Source organism: Schistosoma haematobium, chromosome 1, assembly GCF_000699445.3.
Source record: "Schistosoma haematobium chromosome 1, whole genome shotgun sequence".
Lineage (NCBI taxonomy): Eukaryota > Metazoa > Platyhelminthes > Trematoda > Strigeidida > Schistosomatidae > Schistosoma > Schistosoma haematobium.
In genome coordinates this window covers 50,428,747-50,456,136 of record NC_067196.1, presented here as the reverse complement: position 1 = coordinate 50,456,136, position 27,390 = coordinate 50,428,747, and the positions used below count along the sequence as shown (strand labels likewise).

General features: G+C 33.6%; 1 protein-coding gene across 3 annotated transcripts in view; it reads right to left on the bottom strand.

The window, feature by feature from the left end:
* The window catches only part of SRGAP1_1 (SLIT-ROBO Rho GTPase-activating protein 1), a 67,213-nt gene that overhangs the window by 25,972 nt on the left and 13,851 nt on the right, over positions 1 to 27,390 (bottom strand). Inside the window, exons 4-9 of one of the 3 annotated variants that reach the window (XM_051208989.1) lie at positions 25,868 to 26,033; positions 18,309 to 18,536; positions 15,449 to 15,577; positions 11,374 to 11,595; positions 6,936 to 7,058; positions 3,066 to 3,548 (exon numbers count right to left, since the gene is read on the bottom strand). In XM_051208989.1, the coding sequence (XP_051074405.1) occupies positions 3,066 to 3,548; positions 6,936 to 7,058; positions 11,374 to 11,595; positions 15,449 to 15,577; positions 18,309 to 18,536; positions 25,868 to 26,033 (1,351 nt within the window). Of the gene's footprint in view, positions 1 to 3,065; positions 3,549 to 6,935; positions 7,059 to 11,373; positions 11,596 to 15,448; positions 15,578 to 15,682; positions 26,576 to 27,390 lie in introns of those variants that run through there. The other 2 variants (XM_051208990.1, XM_051208991.1) reach the window with 2 other exon arrangements.

Sequence of the window (27,390 nt, the reverse complement as noted above, 5' to 3'; positions counted from 1 at the left end):
CTGAAAATCTTATTTTCACCAAATAAATCAGTATTAGATTAACTGTAATTGTAATGAACGCGAACTCAGGTGGATATAACCAAATTATTGTTTAATGCAAAATTACAGCGTGGTTACACTAAAATATGAAAATCATACATTAAATACATAATTTGCACATCTCCCAACACTTGTCATTTAAGTGCTTCATGATTCTTTTAATTCTGCTGTTATTACAAATGTTCTCTGTTTACATTCCTGTTCTCTCCAATTCAATCTGCTGACAGGCATTTTACATCCGATAGGCGGCTACATACTACTTATATCTGTCAGCATAAGTAGAATATACCGCATAAATTTTTAGACAAAATGTGTAATTTTAAATATTTGGACTATTGAAAATTTACAAGTTTCTGGCTAGAAACGATTAGACAATTTAATTTATCTCAATTTTGAGACCGATTATCAAATCAATATTAATAGACAGTTATTAATATATATTCTGTACACATAATGAAAATAGAATTATTTAAATATAATAAATAGATAAATGCTGCTATGAAAAGATCTTGCTTAATTATTTATAAGAAGTACATCAATGTATACACATTTGTTAAACTGAGAAGTAAATGTGCTTGGCATAGACACTGAATAATTCAGACATTTAACTTTCAAATTGATAGGTTATTAATATAAAACCTTTTCTACGCCCCTACCACAATTAGAATAATCGAATGACATTGTAATTATTGAATTTCATATTTAAAAATATGGTTTAACATTATATACAGCCGTATAGATAGGCTTAATTAAACATTCCACTAATAAATAGGTTGCATTTATCGCAGACTGATTCAAGTTGAAATATCATTGAAAATCAACACAGTATAACACAATTAAATTTATGATAGCAATGTTATCCAACAAAATACTAACAATAATTTTGTTTTGTATGATATTTAAATAGAATAAGGTCGAAATTTCAACATGAAATATTACAACTACTTAGATAGTTATATTGTAGTCGTGTAGTATAACCAGTGCTTTTACGAAATGATCAGCAAATCAGTATTTACGAAGACTAAAAAAGTCAAGTGGAGAAACCCATTTCAGTTTAAGATCTGTTGTTATATCATTAACTAGATGCTTCATGTTAACTTTTCAGTTAATAGAAATGACACCAGGTCATAAAGAATGTAAATAGATACTATGGCTGCTACTTTGACGTGGTGGTCGGGTTCGCCTATCTGGATGACTCGACCGAACTCTATTGGACGGAATGCAGGATTCTTAAAGTCCTACTATGCAAGGGAGGTCTGTTGAAGAACTTTAACACTAAAAGCAGCAAACCCAAGTGGTGGTAAGGCCGCCTGAAGCGCAGAGATAACAAACCAAAGAAGTTCCACAAAAAATTCATGCGCGACCAGCCCTAAGCAGTTTTCTTCGAGCTCTACAGTTACGCTCCCAAGTCGTTAAAATCACTATTAATCCAGTTTCCTCTTCAGGTCCCTTAAGAAGAAATATCCGTCCACAGTGTGTGCAACCAGGAAGTGAAAACCACCTTCATACCTCTAAAGCACCCGAGACCACTTTATTCACAATCAAATCCCTCCCCCACCTCTGACTAAATATAAGTAGAGTGCGATGCATGGGACATCGCTGATAAACTAAAACACGATATTCAAAAAGATGTATTATTTGAATGGATGAAATGTAGTCAGTCATGAAATTTCAAAAAGGTCACCTTTCAGACTAATCAATAAAAGCTCAATGTTTACATTACAGATTTCCTACAACGAGTCAATGTTTCCCAATGGTTAATTTGTGTTTAGATTATCCAAAGATCTAAAAAAACTCAAACTAGTGATTGACATGAGAGGCTTGGAACTAGTTATATATATTGAAAGGTAGGATAAATTTAAAGTGGAACATGCTTATCTTAATGCTATCTAATGGCATCAGCAATATCGTCCAACTAAGCATTTACTTCAAATATGCAAGAAATGTCCTAATCACAGAACTTCTTAAACAGTTAGGGGAGACAAAGATAGATAGACAGCTATGCCTATCTCCAGACCTCTTATCAAAACCCAGGGTCTTAAAGCGACACTATAGATGAGTCATGAATCTAACTAACATACCATAAAATGACCTCAAAATTAACCACATACACATAACAAGTGACAAATGGAGTGGTACAGAAGACCAGTCATAGTAATAACAATAATAGTCATGGCCACCCTCATAAACAGTACATACCTACTTTTTCTATTCAAAATAGTGAAAATTAATAGATTATCCAACCTTTATTCGTATTGAACAAGTATTAAAAAGAGGTGACAAGTCATGTTTATAACTAAGGCTGTTGTAGTCACAACAAATTATAAACAAATAGAGATAAACAAAAATGACTCATTGCTGTGATGCAAAATCTATGATATACAACATTATTTATCAGAAAAAAGCCTTAAATATACAAACTTCAATAGCAAGTGCTAGGTTATTTCAAAATGATTAGAAAGGTGAGTATTCCTACAACAATAACCATAGACAACTTGTGATACTTATGAAGGTTGAATAGTTAGGCCAATTTACAGATGAAGTGGAAATTCTTGATCTAATTAGTCATTTAGTGAAAATGGCAGTTTCTGAAACACTAATAAAACTAGAGATAGTACACATAAGTGACTTACTCCATATTGAAGGAACTATATATCGTATACACGAATGGAGGCGTTTAACGTCAATCAGTCAGTCGCAACGTAAAACCTAGGACATATGTACATCTATTGAAGATGCCATAATATATCACTGACACGGAGTTAAAATCCTTAAGCTAAGTCCCAAAGTGAAAGAGATAGTAACAGTACCAGTGCTAATAGAAAATATTAGGCATTGAAGATACGACTCGACAAAATACAAATTAGTGAAACGAGAAAAAAAATCGTAAGGAATTCAGAGGCATATCTTTAACACAACGCGCCCCCGATGCTAATGATTCGAGGCTTTTCACGATTTGCAATATGAAATCATTCTGAGATAAAACCCAAATTAAAAAATCAATTAAACTGTCCAATTCTACTTACATCTAAATAAAACTTCTCTTGTTCAATTCTAGAATCACGAAACAATGACCTGAGACGAAGATATAAACCAGCTTGAGTTGGTTCGTTCCCACCAAATGTAGTTGAACCTGAATGATTAGTCTGTGAAACAGTTGATAAATTAGAAGTATCCTGTAAACTACTGTCTTGATTCACGATAGCTGTTGAACTAGGCAATAAACCAGGGCTTGTACTCCGGCCACTTGTAGATAATATCTGTTGATTAGAATGTACATTTGCAGCACAGATTGTACCAGGAGAAGAAGACGAAGATGAAGTAATAGAACCAGTTCCAATACTACCCATACTACTTCCTAAAGGGTTAGAAGTTGTTAAGTTATTCGACACACCAGCCGAAGCACCAACACCAACAAGTGAACGTCTTGAACGAGGCTTTTCAATGCAAAATAACCGTGAGACATCATAGTCTTTCTGATTAATTAATTCTAATAACTTCTTTTCAACCTAGAAATAACAAGATTTAAAAAATGCGGTTCCAATTAATGAGATGCAAAACTATCAGCATAAAATCAATAATGAGTATCGTACCTGAATAATATAGAGAAAGTATAGCTAATCATATGTGAAAAATTGTAAGTTATAGAAATTAATTAATTTAGACTAGTTTGAAATAAAAATTTAATGAAAGTCAAACAGAAGTAGTTAGACGGTAATAACAAAAATGATGTTAGTTGCCAGTTTATAAAGATCGTTACTCAAAATCATGTATTTCAGCTGCGATTGTCCATTAGGTAAAAACATGTAGTAATAAAATTTAGTAATAAGACAGTAAATATTCTTGAGAAAAATTAGAATTAGAATTCACAAGTTTAAGTAGTCAACTTAAATTTTAAAATGGCGAGTTTGAGATCCCTCTATGTAATTCGGTTTAAGATCTTGGTTATAATCTCTAACATTTATCCTGTGCCCAACCTAAAGCCTCATATGCAAACTTAAATTTAGTTAAGTCGCAGATTGAAATAACATATATAGAATCACGAAGATTCGCGATCGTATCACACAATTTGCTATCTTTATCTTTTATCTTAACCCTGATTTCAGTACTACACATCTGCTAGTTCTACAATACACGATCAACGCTTAGAAATCTATAATAACACCTTCAAAAACCCATATAATGCATGTGATAAACATTCAAGTATAATTATCCTACTATTTATATCTAGAATATTGGTCGCTGTCATACAATAGATAGTGGAAACCGAATGATTTCCAACTAAATTTCTAATTATTTGGATTATCCGGTTATTTATATTTTGACTGAAAACTGATCAGTCTTGGTTGGTACATTTGGATTCTTTGTGGATTGCTTTGATATGTCCATTACGAAACGTTCAAGCAGACTACATTCACATAATGCAAGTATGCTAATACCGATCAAGTTTCAATTAAAATACTAACAATCGGATAATCTGAACAATTACAAATTAAACTAACATTCACACTCGTTGTAAAAATGAGTGGTTATGTGGAGTTGGTAGCTAAGTGGATAACCCGGTGACCCCTGAAGTAAAAGGTGAACGTCAAATTTTTGATGGAGGTACAATCAGCTGACGAGTCCGAAACCGGACGAAACCTGCGCCATGGATTCTACTGCTAGATAAATCCCATCCATTCTATATAAACATCGGGTTTCATGATTGTATCGATAAAGGATTTACTCCCTGCCCCAAGACAGAATCTCAGTCACACGGTTTTCAAACAAACAATCACTGCCTTACTTAACATCATGACCGCCTTCTAATTATTAAACAAAACGGATTTTTAAACTCATCTTTGAAAAAAACGGGTCAAAAAAGTTTGGCGATATTCCGAACATCCTTAATAAAAACTCCATCAGACTAACAGAAGCACATTATCTTATCGTCATCTTAGATGGTGAAGCGTTGTTCAAAAGCTTTATATTTTCCCCGTATGACAGTCAGATAAACAATAAAACGAAACTGATCCCATATTATATATTCCACTCTCAATAGGTATGTGGACAAACAAATAAGGGTTCTAACTATAACGTGCAATAAAGAAAGAAAAAGCTAAACTCAACGTTATGGTACAATTATAATGGAATATCTAAGTGAGTGCATTCACTGAGATAAGAATCATAAAAATAATTTTGAAACAGCACAACTTAGTGTAGATAACACAATAAGTGCAGTTTAAAAGAAAAAAACAACAGCGAAAACAATATTCCTACGAAATTTATAGTTAATTATTTTTGCTATCTAATAAATACGCACTGGTTCAATAATTTATCCATTAAAAAAGGCTCTGACAACAAACAACTTCAACATAGAAAAAAATGAATGAAAATATCGTTAATAATTTGTATAGGTTTATTCATAGTCTAGTGGCATCTGCCTGACTGATTATAAATTATAACATTGAAATTGACAATAATAGACTTGGTAATAACCCTGTCTAACGGAAGATTTCGATCGATAAAATATCCCATCTTACAGATCCAATACATACATACAAGCAAACAGATTTAAGCAAGACCTAATGATTAGCTAGAAAGGTGAATTTTAGTGGCTTGTTAATTGCTAGATGATTTTCACTAAAGACAGGAATAAGAAAGATAAGAAATCAATGAATATCAGTGAGTAATGGACATTTATTTTAATTTAATTTGGAGCTCATTTGAAAAATGTGTATCCATACACATTCGGATATCATGACCAGTATGATACATTTAGACTATTGGGTTGAAATCTGAATCCAAATAGAAATAAATCCCACAAAATTATCCAAGAGCATACGACTACTCCCAGGGAAGCCTTACTCACTGCCTTCTCGTGGCATTACTGTTGTTTACGAAACGGATAGGGTGAAAAGCGAATGTCCGGCGCTTTAACCGGGACGGTGGATACGAAGGATCCGCCTAGGGGAGTTGGAAAACCTTGACTCTGAACCAATAGTGCACACTGGATCCAGGATCCTGAAGGAACAAATGACGTATGAACCTATTGTTGGTCACCAGCTACCATGGGACTGTATCTCCTTACATTGCTCGATCGCCTTGTTGATCAGACCATTAAGCCGAATGCGCCGGGCGTGGTCCCTTAAGAAAATCACCTGCTTCAGTCTGGGAATGATTTGTGTGGCGCATATCTATTTGGTGCTTCATTGTACCAATGTTTGTGTTTAAGTAAATAATAAAAATAAATTTATCCATTATATTTTAACAGATTTACCACACGGGTTACGTTGATATTTTTGGTGCACATATCAACAAACCTGATCCTTGAGCTCATAAGATAAAAGGTTATTGTAAAGTTACATTCGACATACTGCGAGAGAAATTTCTCAAAGCCTTTTTTTATCTCGTTCACCTATGTTGTGAAATAATAAATTACCAATGACGTGGGATGAGGGTTTTATTGCATAATAAATTGATTGAAGTTAGAAATGTAAACTATTGTGTTGCAAATTTATCATTTAAAAAACACGTTATACTGCTCAAGCCGGTTGAATCCTGATAGACAGGTGTTTATTACTAAGTGATCGCAAATAAAATCCACAAAAAACAATTAACTAATATCCCTTAAGTTCTCAATAACTCTCTAGCTGATGACAACCTATTGAGGAAAATTCCATTCAAAACACTAGGGTATATTTTGATGTCGGTTCATAATTTTTTGATTGGTTGTAAAAAGTATTAAAAAAACTAAGTACCTACAAACTACTAACAATGGTATTATTTAGTTCGTATCGCTGAAAAGATAAAATCCGATTGATCAGATCAACTGAAAAATGTGAAGAAATGTACGAATTAACACAGCAATCTAATTTAATCGAAACATATACATAAAAACAAAATAAAAAAATCACCTCTTCTAGTGTCTTCCAAGTTTCATCTGTCGATACACGGAGTGCTTCGATACTAGCCGTAAGTTGACTAGCTGTTGTTTGAAGTTCATCATACAATGGACCATCTGGACGAATATGATCTTCCTATGAAAATATAGTTTATATAAATACAAAATGTACTCATCATTAAGCGAACCTAAAAACTGACTTTATTTCAAGTAAATAGTAAATCCAGTTATACAAGAATATATAAAAAATAATATGTAAAAATATTTACTCATATTGTTTTACACTCATCGCTAAACTAAACGCACATATAAATAAACATTATTGAGAGTACAATAACACAATATTTATAATGACCAGTAGTTCGACGTCAAGTTATCTTATCAACTATCCTAAATAACAAAAGTAGTAATAAATTGAAAACAATACACTTACAATTACAATTCCTCTAATACGTTATTGTCTCAGAAGAAAAAATATATAACAGCAACAAACTACCGTATAACATAGTTTAATCAGTCTACATGAATGATAAATAATAATCAGATGAAAATTGTTTAGCTAGTTTAATAAGTACAACTTTTATGCACACAAAATTTAAGCCATACTATATCAATAATTTGCTAGAGATACTATCTACTTGTTTTAACTACAATAGGTGAGTGAGTGATTCGAAATTATAACCTACAGGTAGAAAAATGAGTGCGTTAATAACTAAGCCATCAACTTTCCTTTCATTTCTGTCTGAGTGGAACGGCTTTCAACTTCACCTACTACGGTTCGGGTAACTGGGTAGTATTCAACAGATCTCGCAAATTAAGTGTGACTGAAGGCCATAAGTACATGGATCAACATTTGTTAGTGAGTTAATAATAATAATAAATTCTTCCAAATTACTTTTTGCGAATCTACAGACTATGGAAAACTTTTTTACCGAATTTAGCACGATCGGCAAATTACGAAAGACAAATAATACGGAAAAATGCTGATAATTGAATAAATACCAAAAAGCACTTCGAAAAATTTAATTATATACAAACACAACCAGATAAGCGTAAATACATAACACACTGATTTATTTAATGATTCAAGATATCAATATTAAAAGCAGTTTCCTATTATTTAAGATCCAGTACATATTTATAATATATAAATACATATAAGTTGAAAAGTAATAAAAAATATATTTATTAGTTTGCACTGTGATTTTCCGTTAAAAAATTAAGAAGAAAGAGAATCATGAGTGCATCACTTAAGTACTACACCTTATACTAATATGTAGAGAAAATATTCACCTAAAAACACCGTTAAAAAATTTCAAAAGGTCAAAAACACAAACCAAATAAATTGCATGACTGAAACTACTACACTCATAAAAAATATTTCAGTAAAGATGGGAAATGGTTAAAATGAAAGTCAGTCAGTCAGTCAGCTACAACGTAGGACCAGGCACATATTTGCATCAATCCAAGTCCCTATACCTCATTAGCACAACAAGATGAACACCGAATCCATATAAGTAGCTAGTTCAATGGTAGAAATATATAAAAGATTGTGTAAAAGGATATAGTACAGGAAGAAACAATTAGTCCGTAGAAAGAAAGATATGAAGCGATTTTAATCTCAAAGTATAAGGAAAGACAGAGTGGTCGATGCAGCCACGACCAGGTCTGAAGCCAGGTTGATTCTCTCGTGTTTGCAGTTCACGAGTCTTAGTTAGGCGTCTGATAATTATCGAAGCTAGTATTTTAGATATTATATTAGTTAAACTAATCCTCCTATGGTTGTCACAGGATGATTTTGACCCTTTCTTATATATTGGGACGATAAGTGATTGTGACCAGTCAGATGGAATAATGTCTAACTCCCAGATCTTAGCTAAAATATTAGTCAACCTAATCGCTAAAATTAGACCACCATCCTTAAACACCTCTGGAGCCAATCCATCTGGACCAGCTGCCCTTCCTCGTTTCAGATTAACTATAACCAGTTTAACTTCTGCTAGAGTTCGGGGACCTACTTCAATGTTCCATTCACACTGTCTGGAAATGGAGGGTAGTTGTAGAGTAGCTGAAGGCCAGCTGAACTGTTCTCTGAAATGTTCCGCCCATCGTTCTAAACGTCTGGACTGAGAGCAGATGAGGGTGTCGTCTCTTTCCGAAATAGTCTCACTTAAACTTGACTTATTAATTCCAGTTTCTTTTATTAGTCTGTAGAGCTGTATTGTGTTCCCTATAGCCGCCGCCTTTTCCATCTCTTTTGCTTACGTTGCCCACCATTGCTCACTGTCGTTTCTTAGACTTTTGTTTAACCTAGATCTGATCTGTTGTCGCTCTTCAGAGCCTGAGGGGATGAGTTTACGAGAATTCATCAGTGTAATAGACCTTGAGGAAATCCATTGGTTCTTTGTAACCCTTTGATTTAAATTCCTAACAGATGTCACTGCTGTTTCCACAGCTGCTATTATAGCTTTCCAAGCAACACCTGGATCAACCACGTTTTCAGAACTACCCAAGTGTGACCTCAGTTGTTCCTGGAACCTACTCTTGGTTTTCTCGCTACTCAATTCAGTTCTAATGGCTCTTTTAAGTGTGGCTTTTTTGCGTCCAGTGAGGCGCAAGCAGATGCGTGCCCGTATTAGGGCGTGGTCGGAGTCTAAGCAGGTACTCTAGAATGAGCGACAATCTTCTATCTTCTTCTACGTGTACTATGTCTGAACGTTCAGCTTTCTGTAAAATCCATCTTTCACTTCATCCAGACTGCAGTCAGTGCGAGCATAAGCAGAAACGACGAAAAGGCAACGATGTGTGTCCCTATCCTTCCAAGTTCTTACGGAGCCGTTTAGCCGAACAGCACATAGACCACTGTTAACGGGGATCCACTCTAATAGTGCTTGTTCTACCCTCGTACGTAGTGCTATGCACACATCTGCCAGTTCACAAAAACTAGCCATCAGGTGGCCAGATACACAGAGGCTGTATCTCGTCGGCTCTCCGTTTCGGCGAGGTGAGGTCAAGTGAATGACCATACTAGGATCCTGTATGTGTGTTTCGGAGACACAGCATACATCAATGGTACGAGATTCTAGGGTTTTAGCCAAGGAGACCTGATGGCCAATTTGATATAGAGTGAGTACGTTGAAGGCTCCAATGTGTAGTTTGGAGCGAGGTTTCAGTAGACTTGAGACAGTGTTTTGCACACTAGAATCGTTGGCTATAGTGAAACTTGAGGGGGAAGCCGAAAGAGGAAGTTTAGAGTTGAAAGTCGATGTAGAAGGAATAATAGGAATTGAAGAGGGAGGTTGATTATGAATACAGTGGTCTTGAGTGCTGTTAGAGGTATGAGGGCGGTTATCACTTCCCAGTTGCCCACACCGTGGAAGGGTTCTTTTGGAGGTACCTGAAAAGGAAATTGGATTAGAGGTGGTCTTAGGGACCTGAGAGCGTGACCGCAATCCCCAAGGGACAACTGCTTGAGGTCGGTCACACACGACCTTTTTATGGGCAATTTTTGTGTTAGCTCCGTACTTTTTGGGACCTTACCGCCGGAGACGGATATCCGTGGGATAAGGTGAGGTGTGCATTTTTAGGGTCGACCTTTTCTAACCCCACTCCTCCTTGTGGGAAGGCAGCATCGCTGCCATGCTGGTTGTCTGAAGAAAACACCTTACTGTTGTCACACCTCTGTACAGTCAGCAGTACGACTTCGCCTTCGGACCTTGGGTTTGTTGCTTTTAGTCTTACCGCTCTTCAACCAACCTGTCTGACATGGTAGGACCATGGCGAACGGTTATTCCAGCCAGTATAGCTCAGGTGTTTCATCACGATAGGCAAGCCGGACCACCACGTCAAGGTAACAACAACGGTGAAAGAAAATACAACTATAATTACAACCACCAATACAAATGGTACCATTATGTATTACTATTAATTGACAAACGAAAGCATCTAGGAGAGTGTGGTCATTATTACAAATATTGAAATTTACAACACAATAAAATCTCATGAAAAAAATTAAAATCAGAAAACATATATGGTTATTTTAATTCGGCATCCCATGAAATAAGGGTCTGATAGCTAGAATATTAAAGATAAACTTGGAATCATCATTGTGGAATGAACATTGTTACTTAACGGGATACTAATAAATACAACTGACGAATCGAATGTATAGAGAGAAACATATATTTTGAAACTAAATGTAAAACAATATCCAAGTTTAATACCATAAAAAAATTTAATGTGAAAATTATTCATCAATCAGATATTCATTCATGTTATTAACTAACTAATCAAAATACAATACTTATGTAGATTAATCGAATAGAATTTAATGAGAGCTTTTTGTTTAAACAATAACAACATTGTCGTCATAGTTAGCAGTGATAATTGTCAAAATCAATTACACGCAAAGTTAATCGAAACACAACAATATAGATAACATATACACTTACTATATCTTCTTTGGATGGCATAAATTTAAAATAACCCGGACGTGTATACACTTGTTCGTTACGTTTGAAAAAGCATGCTTTATCTTGTCGTAAATCAAGTGCTGTAATATTTCTATTTAACATTTCAACAATTGAACCATGACATGATTTCAATGTTTCTTCACAACTTAAATGCATCATTGCTGAACGCGCCAGACTATTATGAAAACCACAAAATAAACACTGAAAATGAAGGAAAAAGAGATTTAAAAAAAAAACAGGGAAACTAAGACGTGAAAAAAGTCCAGTAGATATATACATACGACGAATAATGTTTTTAAATGCGTGTGAATGGCAAAATAACTGCAATAATAAAATAAATGAGACAGAAACTAGTTAAAATGTGGTTTTCAGGAGGAATTTACTTAAACAAAAGTAAAAAACACTAGGCAGCTATAGAAGTTGAATAAACAAGAAAACAGGTGGGGACAACCGATTATGCCTAGATAAGAATTTTTATCGGCGTCCGACAATGTTGGTCTTTCTTGACTTAAAAGCAGCATTTGATTCTGTAGACCGAGTGGGTCTGTGGCAATGTCTGTCATTGAGAGGCGTACCTCAGAAGTACATAAACCTTGTGAAGGTTCTTTACTCGAACACTATTAATCGAGCTAGAGTTCATGGCGAACTGTCATCTGATTTCGCAACCCCAAGTGGTGTCCGTCAAGGCTGTTCACTTTCTCCATTTTTGTTTAACTTCATCATAGACCTACTGATGGAAATAACGCTCTGATAGACTGAATTTTCAGGCATTGATCTACTACCAGGAGGTCCACTTATCGACTTAGAATATGCAGATGATATAGTCCTGTTTGGTGAAGACGCAGATAAAATGCAGAGTCTTGATAGCACTGAGCAGCAACGCCAGAATGTTAGGGATGCGCTTCACCCCTCTAAATGCCTGGCGTGTGTCAACACCTGAATTAAGGAGTGAAGCGGTCGAACGCGTTGACAAATTCACTTATCTCGGAAGTCTGATCAGCCCTAATGGGTTGGTGTCTGACGAAATCTCTGCACGGATTCGAAAAGCTCGTTTGGCTTTCGCCAACTTACATCACCTATGGCGAAGGCAAGATATCGGTCTGTCAATAAATGGACGGGTGTACTGCGCAGCAGTTCGTTACGTTCTGGCTGCGAAATGTGATCATGAAGAGTAGAACGTACTCGTAAGCTACTAGTATTTGACCACAGATGCCCTAAAAATATTGTTCGCATCTTCTCGCATCACCAAGTAAGTAATAGTGAGGTTAGACGCAGGGTATTCGAGAATGATGGTAAACCAGTGGATGAGGTTGTGAATCTTCATCGACTGAGATGGTTGGGTCACGTGTTACGTATGCCCGAACACCGATTACCACAACGTACAATGCTAACCGGTGTTGGGGATGGTTGGAAGAAAGTTAGGAGCGGTCAAACCAAAATGTGGCATCAGTGCTTGAAGTCACTAACCTCTAGTCTGAGCCATGTTGAGAGATGCAAACTACTTGGTTGTGGTCCGCGTGACTATCGTAACCAATGGTTGGAGACTCTTGGTGACATGGCTCGGAATCGATCACAATGGCGTCGGTGTATACACTCTCTGTCTTCCCTTATACTTTGAGATTAAAATCGCTTCATATCTTTCTTTCTACGGACTAATTGTTTCTTCCTGTACTATATCCTTTTACACAATCTTTTATATATTTCTACCATTGAACTAGCTACTTATATGGATTCGGTGTTCATCTTGTTGTGCTAATGAGGTATAGGGACTTGGATTGATGCAAATATGTGCCTGGTCCTACGTTGTAGCTGACTGACTGAAATACGAAATTACAGAATCTTTTGGTAAATGATGAGAACCATACACTAGATACTTTATTTGCGAATTTCCATCGTTTGTCCTTCACATCCTGTATAATTCTTGCAGTCTACACTTACTGTCTATTCTCTTCAACTCGGTCTGCTTAGCATTCTGATGCCAGGTTTTCCATTTCCGATGGATGTCGCACACTACTTCAGTCAGTCAGTCAGTAACAACGTAGAACTTCGTACGTACGTACATCAGTTCGAGTTGCCACACCACATTAGCACAGAGATACAGTTGTCGATTCAAATCCCATAGTGGTAGAGGTAATAAGAGTATAAGCAGTAATCGGGAAGATTAGGGTTTGGAGATGTTATTTAAAGAGTATAATCCAGTGAAATAAATTTGGAAAGAGGAAAAAAGGGACATGGAGAATTCAGAAGACTAGAATTTGGGAGAACACAGAGAGTGGATGCACCTGCGTCTGTCGACATAAGTAGCATGCACCACAGTAGTAAATAAGTTATTATGATTTAAATAAATTGACAAAATTATTCAATTGAAACCCTAAGTTAGTCAGTCAGTCAGCCATAACCAACCTACAGGCTAGCTACATATGTGTACTGGCCCAAGTTGCTATACCACAACAACACAATGAAATTAAATTTACAAGATGAACGGTTAGCGTTAGATATATCGACCATAGGATGGTATATCTGATGAACTGTGGCGAAAAAACAAGACCAACAATGATTTATACGTAATGGCAAACAGTAACCTAGCGGATTAACATTTATTATTCAGATAGTGATAAAACACACGTAAAATAATTAATTTTAAATCAAATTAACTCATTCATCAAGTACTCGGCTGTGAGTTACACTCTACGAGTGAGGATTAATGATGATACTTATCCGGTTGTCCAAACCGACGTGTGTAGAAACTGGGACTTGTTGGACGGAAATCGGCAGCTATAAGAGCTAGGCCACTGCTTTACTGATGATAGTAACTTATTAGAAAAGGTGACACTTATCACAATTAGTTTTCTAGGAGACAATGATAAGAGGAAGTCAGTATTTCGGTCCTCTTACTCGGGATTGGGTAAGCAAAAACACAAGTCACTTGATTAACAATTTTTCAGTAGTTTATACACCAATCAGTCAGTCACAAACAAAGTAGAACCTGATACAGATGTCCATCTGAACTAATCAACTAATTAACTGTTTAAATACCATTATTAGTGTTTAGATGATACATACTCGATAGTGCTTACAACATCCCCTTAGTCACTAATATCGAGTGATAAACTGTTTTATATAAACGAAAAAAATAAAAGAACATAAATCACTTGTAGAGTATATTAGAAAAGTAACTAATGCAGTTGTATGTAAAAAGAGTAGTTCTTGTAAGCGGAAATTTATAAGTAATAAAATTGCTTTGAAATTCCAATAGCTGTTTCAAAACTGAATATTAACGTTTTATGTGCGACAATAACTGACCAACGAAAATAAAAGTTTCTGTATGTAGAATTATAGACATACTTTTTTCAAATTACTTATCAGTATATCAAGCTGAAGGAGATGGAGTTGGAGAAGGTAAATTAGTGACTAGAAGTTAAACGTCCTAACCACTGAGTCACTGCTCCGCCTATGTTAATTAATTACTGTCTTGTTGATGTGAGAGAATTTGAAAGTTTAGAGATTATGTATCCTATTCTTGATAAAATAGATATAATCCATGTTACCACGCTCGTGTTATCAATAAAACTTGATAAATATTATTCATCAATCAATGGTAATTGTTCTTTCTATTATTATCTGGACATTGACATTATAATGCTTTTTCTGTTTAATTCTGAGAAAAAAATTATTAAGACCACTTAGTGCTTCTATCCATTATGCATATTCTCGAAGAAGATTCTTCTCATGAAATGAAAATTCTCACAAATTCAGTGGATCCAATTTCTTGATATTCTCTGTTGGTGAACACTGTCTTTATAATTAACATTGTATCTTTTCCATCGAGAACGAATGACATATTAGCTAGGAGAATCGTTATTTTACTAGAATAATGTGCTGAAAAAACTTACACCATTAACCACTATACTACGGTGGAATGATGGGCGAAATCAGCAAATTATTCATGTTGGCGAACGCCTTAAATAGCAGTTAATATCTGCTACCTTGAAGGACGTGATCGCACTTATATATATATATATATATATATATATATATATATATATGACATTACCTCAACTATATCCGGCGCCTCTTGAGTGAAATAACGTTGAACACTGTGATTAGTGGCAGCCAACTGTATTAAATATTCATTTCGTGCACGAGTTGTTGATAAATTCGCATTGATATAATTCGCTTGTTTCTATCATACAACAACACATTAAGATATAATAATAATAATATTATTATTATATATATATAACATTTATTCTCATCATCTTATAAGGTGAATCAAAAACATGAAAATCCTTGATTCAATATGAATAATAATGTGAATAATATGCATGTTCCGTTTGTTGATAAAATCGACCACATCATGTTTACTTAGCTAGATGATCTCAAGAGAAAAATCAATCTCTATAATGTTAATCTTTCTAAGCAAAATTTTGGAAAAATAGATGATAGATCTCACTATAGTGTCCCTTCTATAGCTGATCGACCACTATAGCCAATTCAACGTATTGTTCGTATGACTCATGTAAAGACAGCTTGGGCATATACAATACCCAAAATCATTAAACATTCGGTTTAAATGACGGTATTTTAATTTAGATTGATGAATACACACAGACCATGTTCATTTAAAGATTAGTCGCTAGTTCATGAGACATTCAACATTCATCATGTTCAAATCAATTTAAAGATGAGAATAGCGTCTTATTAATTTAACAGAAAAATATCGAAAGTTTAAATAACTCGTCAAAGGGCTTTCTTATTTCCTAACTTTTTTTAATTATTCACGATGAAGGGAAAAAATATGCTACTTAAGATAAATTGAAATTCTATATGAAGAAATGAGTCATTGGTGTATAACATAAATGTCATTCTAGACGGGGATGTGTACATAATTGCGTCGACCTGTAACATGCACATTATATTGACAACATACTTCCGATGACAGACTACAATAAACAAATTTTACAAATATTTCGCATCGTTCTTGACTTTTCAACACAAAGTAAGCAGGAAATAGTCAATGTCAAATACATAGAATTGTTTAACATCACGGATATTTTATATTTTAAATTTTACTACTATTCAACATCAATTAAACTTGGTAGATACCCTTTAAGACACCACAAAAAAGTACGACAATCGCAAGTTTTATTATCTCTAAAATGATTTCTTTACGTTATTTCGTAAAATAGCGTTAGCTCAATGCCAAAACCTCCATTCTTTTAGACAACTGAATCGTAAATTTATACTGCATTTATATCTGTTTTGATCTGAGTGATCAAATAGTGTTTTCTGACTTGACAAAACAAATTTAGTTTCAAGCATTTCTGGACTCATTGGAAACTTGGTAACTAAGATTAAAAGTTTACATTATTATGATGAGAGAACATTTACTCGCTTAGTTTGAGAGACCATATTTACCATGCACACGAATCGGAAGAATAAAAGTAAAGGAAAATTCGACAATGTCATTAATGACAACCGTATAAAAGTACAGTAAAATAGACAGATATTGGCTAATTTAGGCCTCGAAAATACAGAGTGAATTCAATTTTTCTTCTGAACCAAAGGCATTCAGCTTTAAAAATTCGTAGACCCCCGACCACTCAATGTTAGTTTTCTGTGCATTAATATTTTTGAAGAAATGCTGAGTCTTCGTTTCTCAATGTTGTAACAGGATTATTTCAATTAAATAAATAAGAATTGAGATCCATATGATTCTTTCAAGTGCAGAAAATATGAGATTGAACAACTATTCGTGGTTTTTCGGTTACCAACTTCAAACAAATCTTTAGTTGAGTATACACAAATGAACAAGAATAACTCACGTTAATCATGCTGTTTAATAATAAAAAAGATTTTTATAATGGCATGATGAAATGTATTAGGCAAACTAATACAACTTAATAAACCAGATAGATTTTCACTTCTAAGTACTTCTTGGAAACTTCAGCGTATTGATTGTTCATACAACTACCGAAGGAAAGATAGCTTTTGTAACAAATCGTATAAATTGTATGCTTTATTTATTGTTAACTTTCCAACTTAACTTATCCAATGTTAACATCTCTTCAGATGAATGGTTAGAAATTTTTTTTATCCATTATTGACATACAATGTGAAAAATAGAAATATCTGTACATCCTTCTTTATATGAACAGTAAAAGTAAGGATAAGATAAATAATACAAGTGCAAAAAAGCAAGCAAAGAAAGAGAAAATAAACAGGTTCAAAATGTTCAGTACAAATCATCTTTGGTATATCGATAGAAAATAACCAAACAATAACACCGAAGATTATGATTAAGAATAAATACATTTTATGAATCCATAATCTAGTTCCATACAAAAAATCAATCGTAGGTGGAATAATTTGATGCATAGACAGAGAGAGAAGACAGACTGATTAGGTAACTTTGTAGAAAGCAAAAGCTGAGCGACAAAGGGAATAGGAATAATCAGTGATAAACAATGTATATAGGTGAAAAAGTCGACAAAAAGTTATTCATGACATGATGCAAACTGGAGTACTCTACACCACTAAATGAGGTTCTGCTTTGTTTAAGCACCGTTTTGCTTTCGTATTGTACTACGAAAAAATAACGGCCCTTCTATTTCAATTCCTTCAGTTGTTATGATACACATTAGCGTACATCCGTTTTCAGAATAGTTATTGGGATCTAACAACATACCTACATATTAAAACCAAACATTAAAATGAGAATATGAAAGTGAAAAAACTTGGAAATCGCGTACATAAAACCACTAAAATAAATTTCTCATTGTAAGTAGGCACTCTCATACAACACTGAAGGAAAAAAACATTGTGAGGAAGAAAAAGAAATTATATATTATCCATCTAAAATCAAATCTATTATCATGATATAAGCAAAAGTGTTATTATATCTGTGCACTAACCAAGTCGAATTCATTTTGAGCTCGCATAGACCGTTGACTATTATCAGGATCTTTGCCTTTACTACGGGCTTTTTGATTAGCAGCTAACAGTTTATCTTCAGCACGACGACGGATTCGATCAGCCTCTAATGCTGCGGCTTGTCTATGTGCATATTCACGTTGATCGGCCTGGAGTTTAGTAGTATTGGCTAAAACACGATCTTGACATGAGGACATCATTTCACGACACTACACAAATAAAATACAAACATATATATCTTTTATCAACTATACAAATAAAACGAAAACGTTTCACTGACATTAAATTAGAACGAAAATCGGGCTTGATGCTTTTTACATAGTTCGATGATAATTGAAAAAAATTGCAAATAATTAATCAGACTTTCAAATGGCATTTGTCACAGAGTGACCTCAGTTGAGATACTGTGGAAAAACAAGGAATGTTAGACAGCTGTTTCGTCTCAGTATAGGACTTCTCGGGAGTAAACATCCATGACTCTGTCGGTGATCAGATGCAAAACCCTTAGGTTTCGCGATCAGCGCTTAACTATTATATTAATAAGTTAGTATCTACTGGTACATATTTCCAACCTTAACCAATCCATCATATAACACGATGTTTACTCACAATTTAGGTCAGTCTGTAACGTGAACCACGTTCAATTTCAACCGATCTTTACAAAAGCTATGAATATCATAATCGTGGCTTGAGACAACCCCCTGAAATTTCAGCGATAAATTGTGACCGGTAAAATCAAATGATGTTACGAATGAAACCGTACCCATCAATTTCATTGAGTGATCATCGCGCTACCTTATGAATCGATTGAAGTTGAAAATATGTACCACTAGATGCCAATCTAGAAGCACATTGGTTAGAAGCTTGCTATGAGCATTCAAAGTCCCGGGGTTGATTTTCGGAAGGTTGGTATATATCCACGTCTGAGTTCTTCACAAAGACGAAACAGACGTCAAATGCTACTTGGTTTTCAATGGTACCCTGAATAAAATCAATACATGACGAATATTACTTACAAGCCAAACCAATCACCATAAAATCCCTTCATTAATTGAGTACATTGTTACAGTGACATACATAGATTTGCTATTATTTTAACTATCTAAAGTAATATTATGTAGAAAAATGTTTAGTTCCCTAGTTTTAAAGGTACGAAGAGATCAAATAAACCAAAATCCAACACTAACAACTTCTCCAGACATAGTATTCCCCACTTTCTGAAGTTACTGTGTATTTACCTACAGATTTGAATGGTTAATTATCACTTTAAAACTACTATTAAGAAGATTACTATTATATTTGTTATTCTTTCTTACACATTCACTCTTAACGTTTACAGAAAAAGTAAGATCATTGCTAAACTAAGTAATTTTGGCATATTTTACAATAGCTAACATATACAATTTCAGATTTTACAATAATGATTAAATATCATTCAAACAGTCTCAACGTTCGCCTGAGTGAAACATACAGCTATCTGCTTTTCGTTGACTGTAGCCAATAATCCTACAATTACAAAAATGCACATATATAGCGATAGCTCCATTTCTATTTACATTTCATACAGTCCCCATGACTAATACAGACCAGGTGAATCACAGAAACAGGCAAAGTATGATTATAATTGCACAACCTACACAAATCAAGAAGGTAAATATTTCTATAAGAATTTCACTTTCACACGTTTATCGAATAAACAATTAAGACAATATATTGGTTCATGTGAAATACAATGAATTTTATGAAATATTATCGGTAAGTTTAAAACTATTATGTAATGCAGAAAAAAGCAAATAAATAAAATCACTGTGATGTGATTGGGCAAGAATTAAACCTGATAGTCAGGGATTAATTCTACTGAAAATTGAGTGATCTAAAGTTGTCATATCTTTCAATCCTGTTTGTTGAATGACTCTTAATAAGGTTTATTCTAGAGTTCAATATTTGGTATGTCATCTTAGGTGGAGTTTTGTTCTCTGAGCTGGGTGGTTTGGTTGTTGGTTCATCTAGAAAACATCACCAACACAAAATTCTCCCTGACGTCGGGGTTGATGATGTTGTTCGGACGAACAATCCAAGCTCTATGACTAAACCATCCAGATCAGAGAAAACGCAACCTGAATAATCCACCTGAACTACAAATCGGTGAAACTATAATTTATGGACGACCTTTGAGCGACGCTAAAGTGACCTTGAGAGTGTTCACTTGATAACAAGTCCAAATGAGTGCCATAAACAAGCGTGAGGAATTATGATTTACTATGATTTACAGTTGTTAGGGTTAGGAATTAGATTTAGGGTTGTCATCACGAACTGATATCAGCTATAATGCTAAAACTCTATTTAGCCAAATGGATGGGTGAATTTCGCACCAAAATCTGACACCTGATTGGTTCGTCCATAAATTATAGTCTCGCCGTTTTGACTAATCGAGTGATAACATTCTGGTAAAAAATGGGTGGGTGTTGATATAAAGGTTAAAACATCAAATTCCTTAACTTTGGGATGGATTTGGATAGCTGAGTAGTTTATCACCACCCTTCATGATTTTGTATTCGATTAGTGAGTTTCACCGAAAATAATGATATATTTCAATAAGTACAGGGGATAGATTTTCTATTTAAACTATCGGGAAGCGTTTAAATTGTCAATCATTTAGAAAAAAACTCTTTATATTAGGTTTGACAACAAAATTTATGTTGATAAGATTATAGACACAATAAGTTCAATAATGAAACTAAGTGAAAAACAATGTTTTCTGATGGATGGATGGATGGATGGATGGATGGATGGATAGATAGATAGGTGAATAGATCAAGTTAGTCTGAACAAGAGTTTATCGATTCAAGCTTCTAAATTATTCACAGGACAAGAGGATATAAGCGAGGAACGAAAAAAGGAGAGAAAAGCGTTGAAATGAACCAGAAGGAAGAAACTGATGGACAACTTAGTGGACATTAATAAGAAGACAAGTAATCACATAACTAACTGATTCTCATTCGTCAGGTAGGCGTATTGATTTTCAATATGACAACTCCGATCTATGGATTCATTGATGCTATGCAGTTATTTTACAATATTTTGAATCAAATACAAAGCAATGATACTTTGATGAACAATTTTTGCCTAGATTACATAATTTTCATATATTAATTTCTCCTCATTATCTTGAAGAGAACAAGAACAAAGAATTGAACAGAAAAACATTAATTCATTTTATTTCGTAAGTTCCAACCTCAATTCTTTGCTATTTAACCTTTTATATAATTTTGTTGATAATAATGTTCTTCATGACAAAAAAGTGGTTATTTAAGTATTTCTGATATGATTATATCCATCATAACCAACAATAACTTTTGAGCATCAAGCAATGTTGTAACAAGTTAAGTACAGACGTGTTCAGCTGTATTAGAATAAAAACGTCGTACACATTTCATGTTAGATTATTCTATAAAGCACTAAATATCCCGATGATCTGGTTAAAGTATAACAATAATTTTCGAGTAATTAGTATTTATTGGTTTAAGGGGTTTGTGAAGCCTGTTAAATTTCATAATTTAAATCACGAACTGTTTCATCTTAGGATAAGAGCATCCTACATTATATAGCCCTGGTCCATCTGCGGACCAAGCCTAAGACATTCGGGTCTTACGATGGGCACTTAACCTTTAGACCACTGAGTTGGTAACCGATCGTTTATATTCCATGGTACATCAATTAGTACTTAACCTAACTAACCAATAATTACAGGCATCCTGGAAAAAAACAAGGAATTTTAGCGTTCCATCATTCGAAGTACAGTAACTACTGACATATCCTTTCACATGATTGAACGTATTTTAGCAACAATAAAATATTTTCTAGAATATTCAGTCTAATTCATTTCTAAATAACCAAAAACTTGACAGATGTAAAAACGTTAAATCTGGAACAAACACAGATAGGTCCGATAAGATACAATTTACAAAAAGGAGTAACAAAGGAAATTTAACTAAAAATTAAAAGAACCAAAGATAATGATACAAGTGTGGTGTATGCTACTTACGTCGACAGATATAAGTAGTATGTAACACCAACTGAAAGTGGAATTGAGAAGATCGAACTGAAGACAACAGGAATGAATGAAAGTCTCCCTTCACTACATTTTTGGGGGGATAACCAATTTATTGCCTAGTGCAAAATTACAGAATGCCTCCGTGAAATGTGAAAACCATACATTAAATATATCATTTGCATATCTTATATCAGTTATCTCTTAAAAACTTCATTGTTCCTTCATTCCTGTTGTTATTACAATTATTCTGTTTACATTTCTGCTATCTTCAGATCGATCTTCTCAATCTTCTGCTGCTATATATTCCACTTCTAATTGGTGTTACATACTGTCAACGTAAGTAGCATACACCATATAAGTATTGAATTAGTGAAATCCCAAACTTCACACAGATAAAAGAAAACTAGAAATATACAATGAGTTTGAAAGAAGATATTCCTAAACATGTATCAAAACAAACATTTTTAAAATAATATGATGTGACGTCACAAGCACAAAAATTTATTGACTAAATGACTAAATGGATCCCAAATGCCCTGGTATGGCCGAGAGTGGGGAGAGTCCGCTCTCCCTCTCCAAATGCTCTCACACGGCCACGCGTATACAGCCTCTGCCAGGGAAGTCCTACTCACTGCCTTCTCGTGGCCGGGGTTTTGTTTACGAAAATGAGAAGACGAAAAGCGAATGTCCGGCGCTTTAACCGGATTCCAAACCAATGGTGCACATGGACTCCAGTATCCTATGGGAACAAATGGAGTATGAACCAATTGTTGGTCACCGGCTTCCATGGGACTGCATCTCCTTACGATGCTCCACTACCTTGTGGATCAGACATTCAGGTCGAAGGCTCGGGGAGTGGCCCCCTAAGAAAACCACCTGGTTCGGTTTGGGCACCCGTGCAGTATCACAGCCCTCACACATATCGAATGAGATTTGTGTGGCGCATATTTATTTGGTGCCTCCTTGTACCAATATCTGTGTTAAAATAAATAAATAAATAAATAAAATGACTAACAATTACACAAGAAGACTACAACGGAACTGAAATGTGAAAAGCACAGATAGGTTTCGACCCTGACAGAATGAATGAAAATTGAGTGCCTGGATAAAAAAGAGACGAAGACATAAAAAACAAAGTACCTAAAACAAGAACTAATTTACATTGCATCAAAACACTGACTTTTATATTGATTTAATTACTTTCGTTACTATTACAATTCATTCAACTGGAATCAATTCAGAAGTGAAAAATAATGGAACCAAAAAATTATTCATTTATTTTATTGTTAATGGTCATAAACATCGCCACAAATGATGATAAATACCCTAGAGGTATTCAGACAATTCTATAGAATACAAAAATGTCATTAAATAGCAATATAAGTGAATGGAATGAAACTATTTTGAAATAAAAATAATCATGACCTATTTAGTTAGTAATAAAGTAAGACTTTCACAGATTAAATAATAAGTTCTAGAATGACCTTTACATATAAATATATAGTGAGTGAAATGGATTTCTTCAAAAATCATTCTCCAATAAACATAAACAAACATATCAATCAATCAACGCATCTGGATAGATAAAAATGTAAATATTCTTGACGAATTAAGTGATCATAATAATGTTCAGACACATTTACACACTTGACCATCAACTAGAAATTACTGACAAATTACATATTTCAAGGTGAAACCGTATTTGTAGGTAGCAGTCACAAACTGTCGCATACTAAATAGTGAGTAATAAAGTTTTCGAAGTTTTTGATATTGAAAATGTATCAAGGTTGATTGGTTTTAGAGTGGAAGGAAGTTATAGTAGGATAATATTTGTCAAGAATGTCATTATGATTATACTCATAAGTGAAGTTATAGTTAAGACGTTCAAATTTCAACTATAAAATGAAATAATCGAGCCCCACTATTATTACCTTAATTTGTACAGTTGCAAAGAGCATCACACGACAACAACTGAAAAGTGGTTTAATGTCGATTGCATATATAAGTACATGATTACTTAGTTGAATTACTTACTTACTGATGAGACAAACAGAAGAATAAACTTTAATTTCTCGATTTTACAAACTTAACACTATTTTCTATAAAGTTGGCGCCAAACTTTCGTGTAATTAAACTATTTATCAGAAAACTTTTATAGAAATGTAGCTCACTATTAAAGTACAAATGTTATGCACTCAGTAAATACATATATAGTGACGAAAGGTAACCAATTACAAATTCACAGCATTCGCTTAAAAAACTACTTTATCAGACCGTGAGTAGGGAGATTCCAATTTACTGGATTATAAAAATATGTGGCTGAAGAGCGTATGTCACAAGGCTCGTGATCAAATACAATGCACAAGATATACTCACTTCTTACTTACTTAATTACGCCTGTTACTCCCAATGGAGCATAGGCCGCTGACCAGCATTCTCCATACTAACTTCTTACCAACTGAAACTTCAGTGCTTCATCTAATTATCACTCATTTTCTATTACCTACCACTTTACTTTAACATTCCTATCATTTTGTAAATTTTACCTTAATGTTTTGCTAAGAGGTATTTTACCTTGAACAATATACACTTTTATCCCACTTTCTACGCTAACAGTTCTGTGCATCAATAATTATTTGTGATTTCACTACAATATCATTTAACACTGAAACAAACAAAAAAGAATTGATAAGAAAGCCTAATGTGTATATCGTATAATATTATAAATAAATGAAATAAATTATCAAGTATATTGCAAGAACATATGAAAGAGGATGACAAAATTTGCGTAAAATCAGGCAGAAACAACTCGTGATTTGCTATGATAATATTAATAACTAATAAAACATGAAGAAAAATCATCTGATAACCTTTATTAATCTTTTTTATTTAATTCTAATTATATATACACGACAAAAGAGGATATTTTGATTTAAATTTACTGTTAAGAAGACTCCAGGTTATCTAGTTTTTGTTAATAAATGTTAATTTCTTCGTAATTATAACTGTAATAACATTTTTCTCATTCATATTTCTGCAAGACCTTTATAGTTTTCTCACTGGTTGTTATCATCTTTAGTATGTTACTTTTACTAAGTTGCTGTATAAACAGAGCTATTCCACTTGAATTTTGGCCTTTCTGACATCTGTTCATTATATAAAGATATGGTGAAAGTCAAGCCTTCTTTATCTCTTATGGACATGTGAATTGTTAACGTTGATGTGTTGTCGTGTGTCAGTGGCTGTAATAAAGAATTCGTATTAAATAAATTTCAACAGTTCCTAGTTAGAAATTAATGTGAATCTAACGAATCCAACAGAAAAATTACCAAGATATAACACTAATACAATAAAACAAAATATTATGCTCAAAAAAGTCAATAAAACTTTATTAATAGTCTAATTACAGTGGCTCAAATATGATATGTTAAAACAGAAAAGTTAAGCTTATTGTAATTAGTTACACACACAAAATAAAAACTTCACCTGTTTGTGCAAACGGACAGCATCTTCATCCATATCAGCTAAACGTTGAACCATTTGTTTCGAAAAAATATCAGATAAAGTTGCATGAGCTTCAGCTAGATGTAATGTTGAACCAAGTAATGTATTCCATATGGTGGTTGCTGTATAAGGCGCCCAATGAGGGCGTCTAAATATATTTTCAAAACAAGAAAGTAAGAGAAAATAATCAAATTATTATAATTTGAGGAGATTAGTTACTTCAACTGCCTTTAAAAATTCTACAAAATTTAAATAGAGCAATTAATGGAGCTACATTGTAAAAGGAGCATCTTATGTGAAAACAAAGATGAAACTTCAGTAGTAAAAAATACCTAATTAATCTAATCCTACTTTCTTTTAGAAAAACAAATGACAAAAGAAATAATGCATCAATAACATAAATCGTTAACCAGAAATTATATTATACCATGTTTTTGTTATAATTATAAAATCAAAGATAATCGGCAAAACCAAGGTTTGTAATTAACACAGATTATTATTATTATTATTATTATTATTATTATTATTATTATTATTATTAAAACACATAAACATAGGTACAAGGAGGCATAAAAAAACGGATATGCGCCACATAAATCATTCGATTTGCGTGGGGGCTGGAATACTGTCCGGGTGCTCAAACCGAAGCAGGTGGTTTTCTTAGGGGCCACAACCCAATTAACGTAGAACCTAGGCAAAAATGAACATTAGCTCACGTTTTCATACCGTATCAACACAACAAAATAAAATTAACAAGATAAATACCAAAGGATTTGGCGTAATTGTAACACCAATGATGGTCAACAAAATTAAATAGGATGGAAAGATTTGTACGAAGGAAAATTATAACACAAGACCTAAAGGAAGATAAAGCATAAATCCATCTATATCACTATGGTTGATTCTGAACCACATCACTTGACGTCCCCAACCACGGATCATGGTTAATTTGATTATATTTTAAAGTAAAACAATAAATTTAGACTACATCGATAAATCAATTAGCTGAAGCATAAATTATACATGACTGATTAAAAGTGAAAATAAGGTGTAATTAACAACTATATATATATATATATATATATATATATATTCAGTGTTGTTACCAACTTTCCTAAAATTTAGAATTCTATTATTATTATTATTATTATTATTATTATTATTATTATTATTATTATTATTAATTTCAAAGAAATGAATTGACATTTGCACAGTGATACAAAACACACTTTTCGATGCATAAATACTCGTTCATCATTTAACGTTTGCTGAAGATCAATACAGTGAATTAACAATATTTCTAAGACTACAATCACAAGAGAAATATTATATTTAATATTATCGAATGATACTAAACGGTGAAACTTTGTTAGTAAACAAAAATACATTTTAAAATTATCATATTCCTTGTTTAATTTTACAAAAATATAACATGTAATATACAATGATAAGGATGACCAGATTAAATATTCCCATAATACATAAATGAATTGAGGAAACCTGAT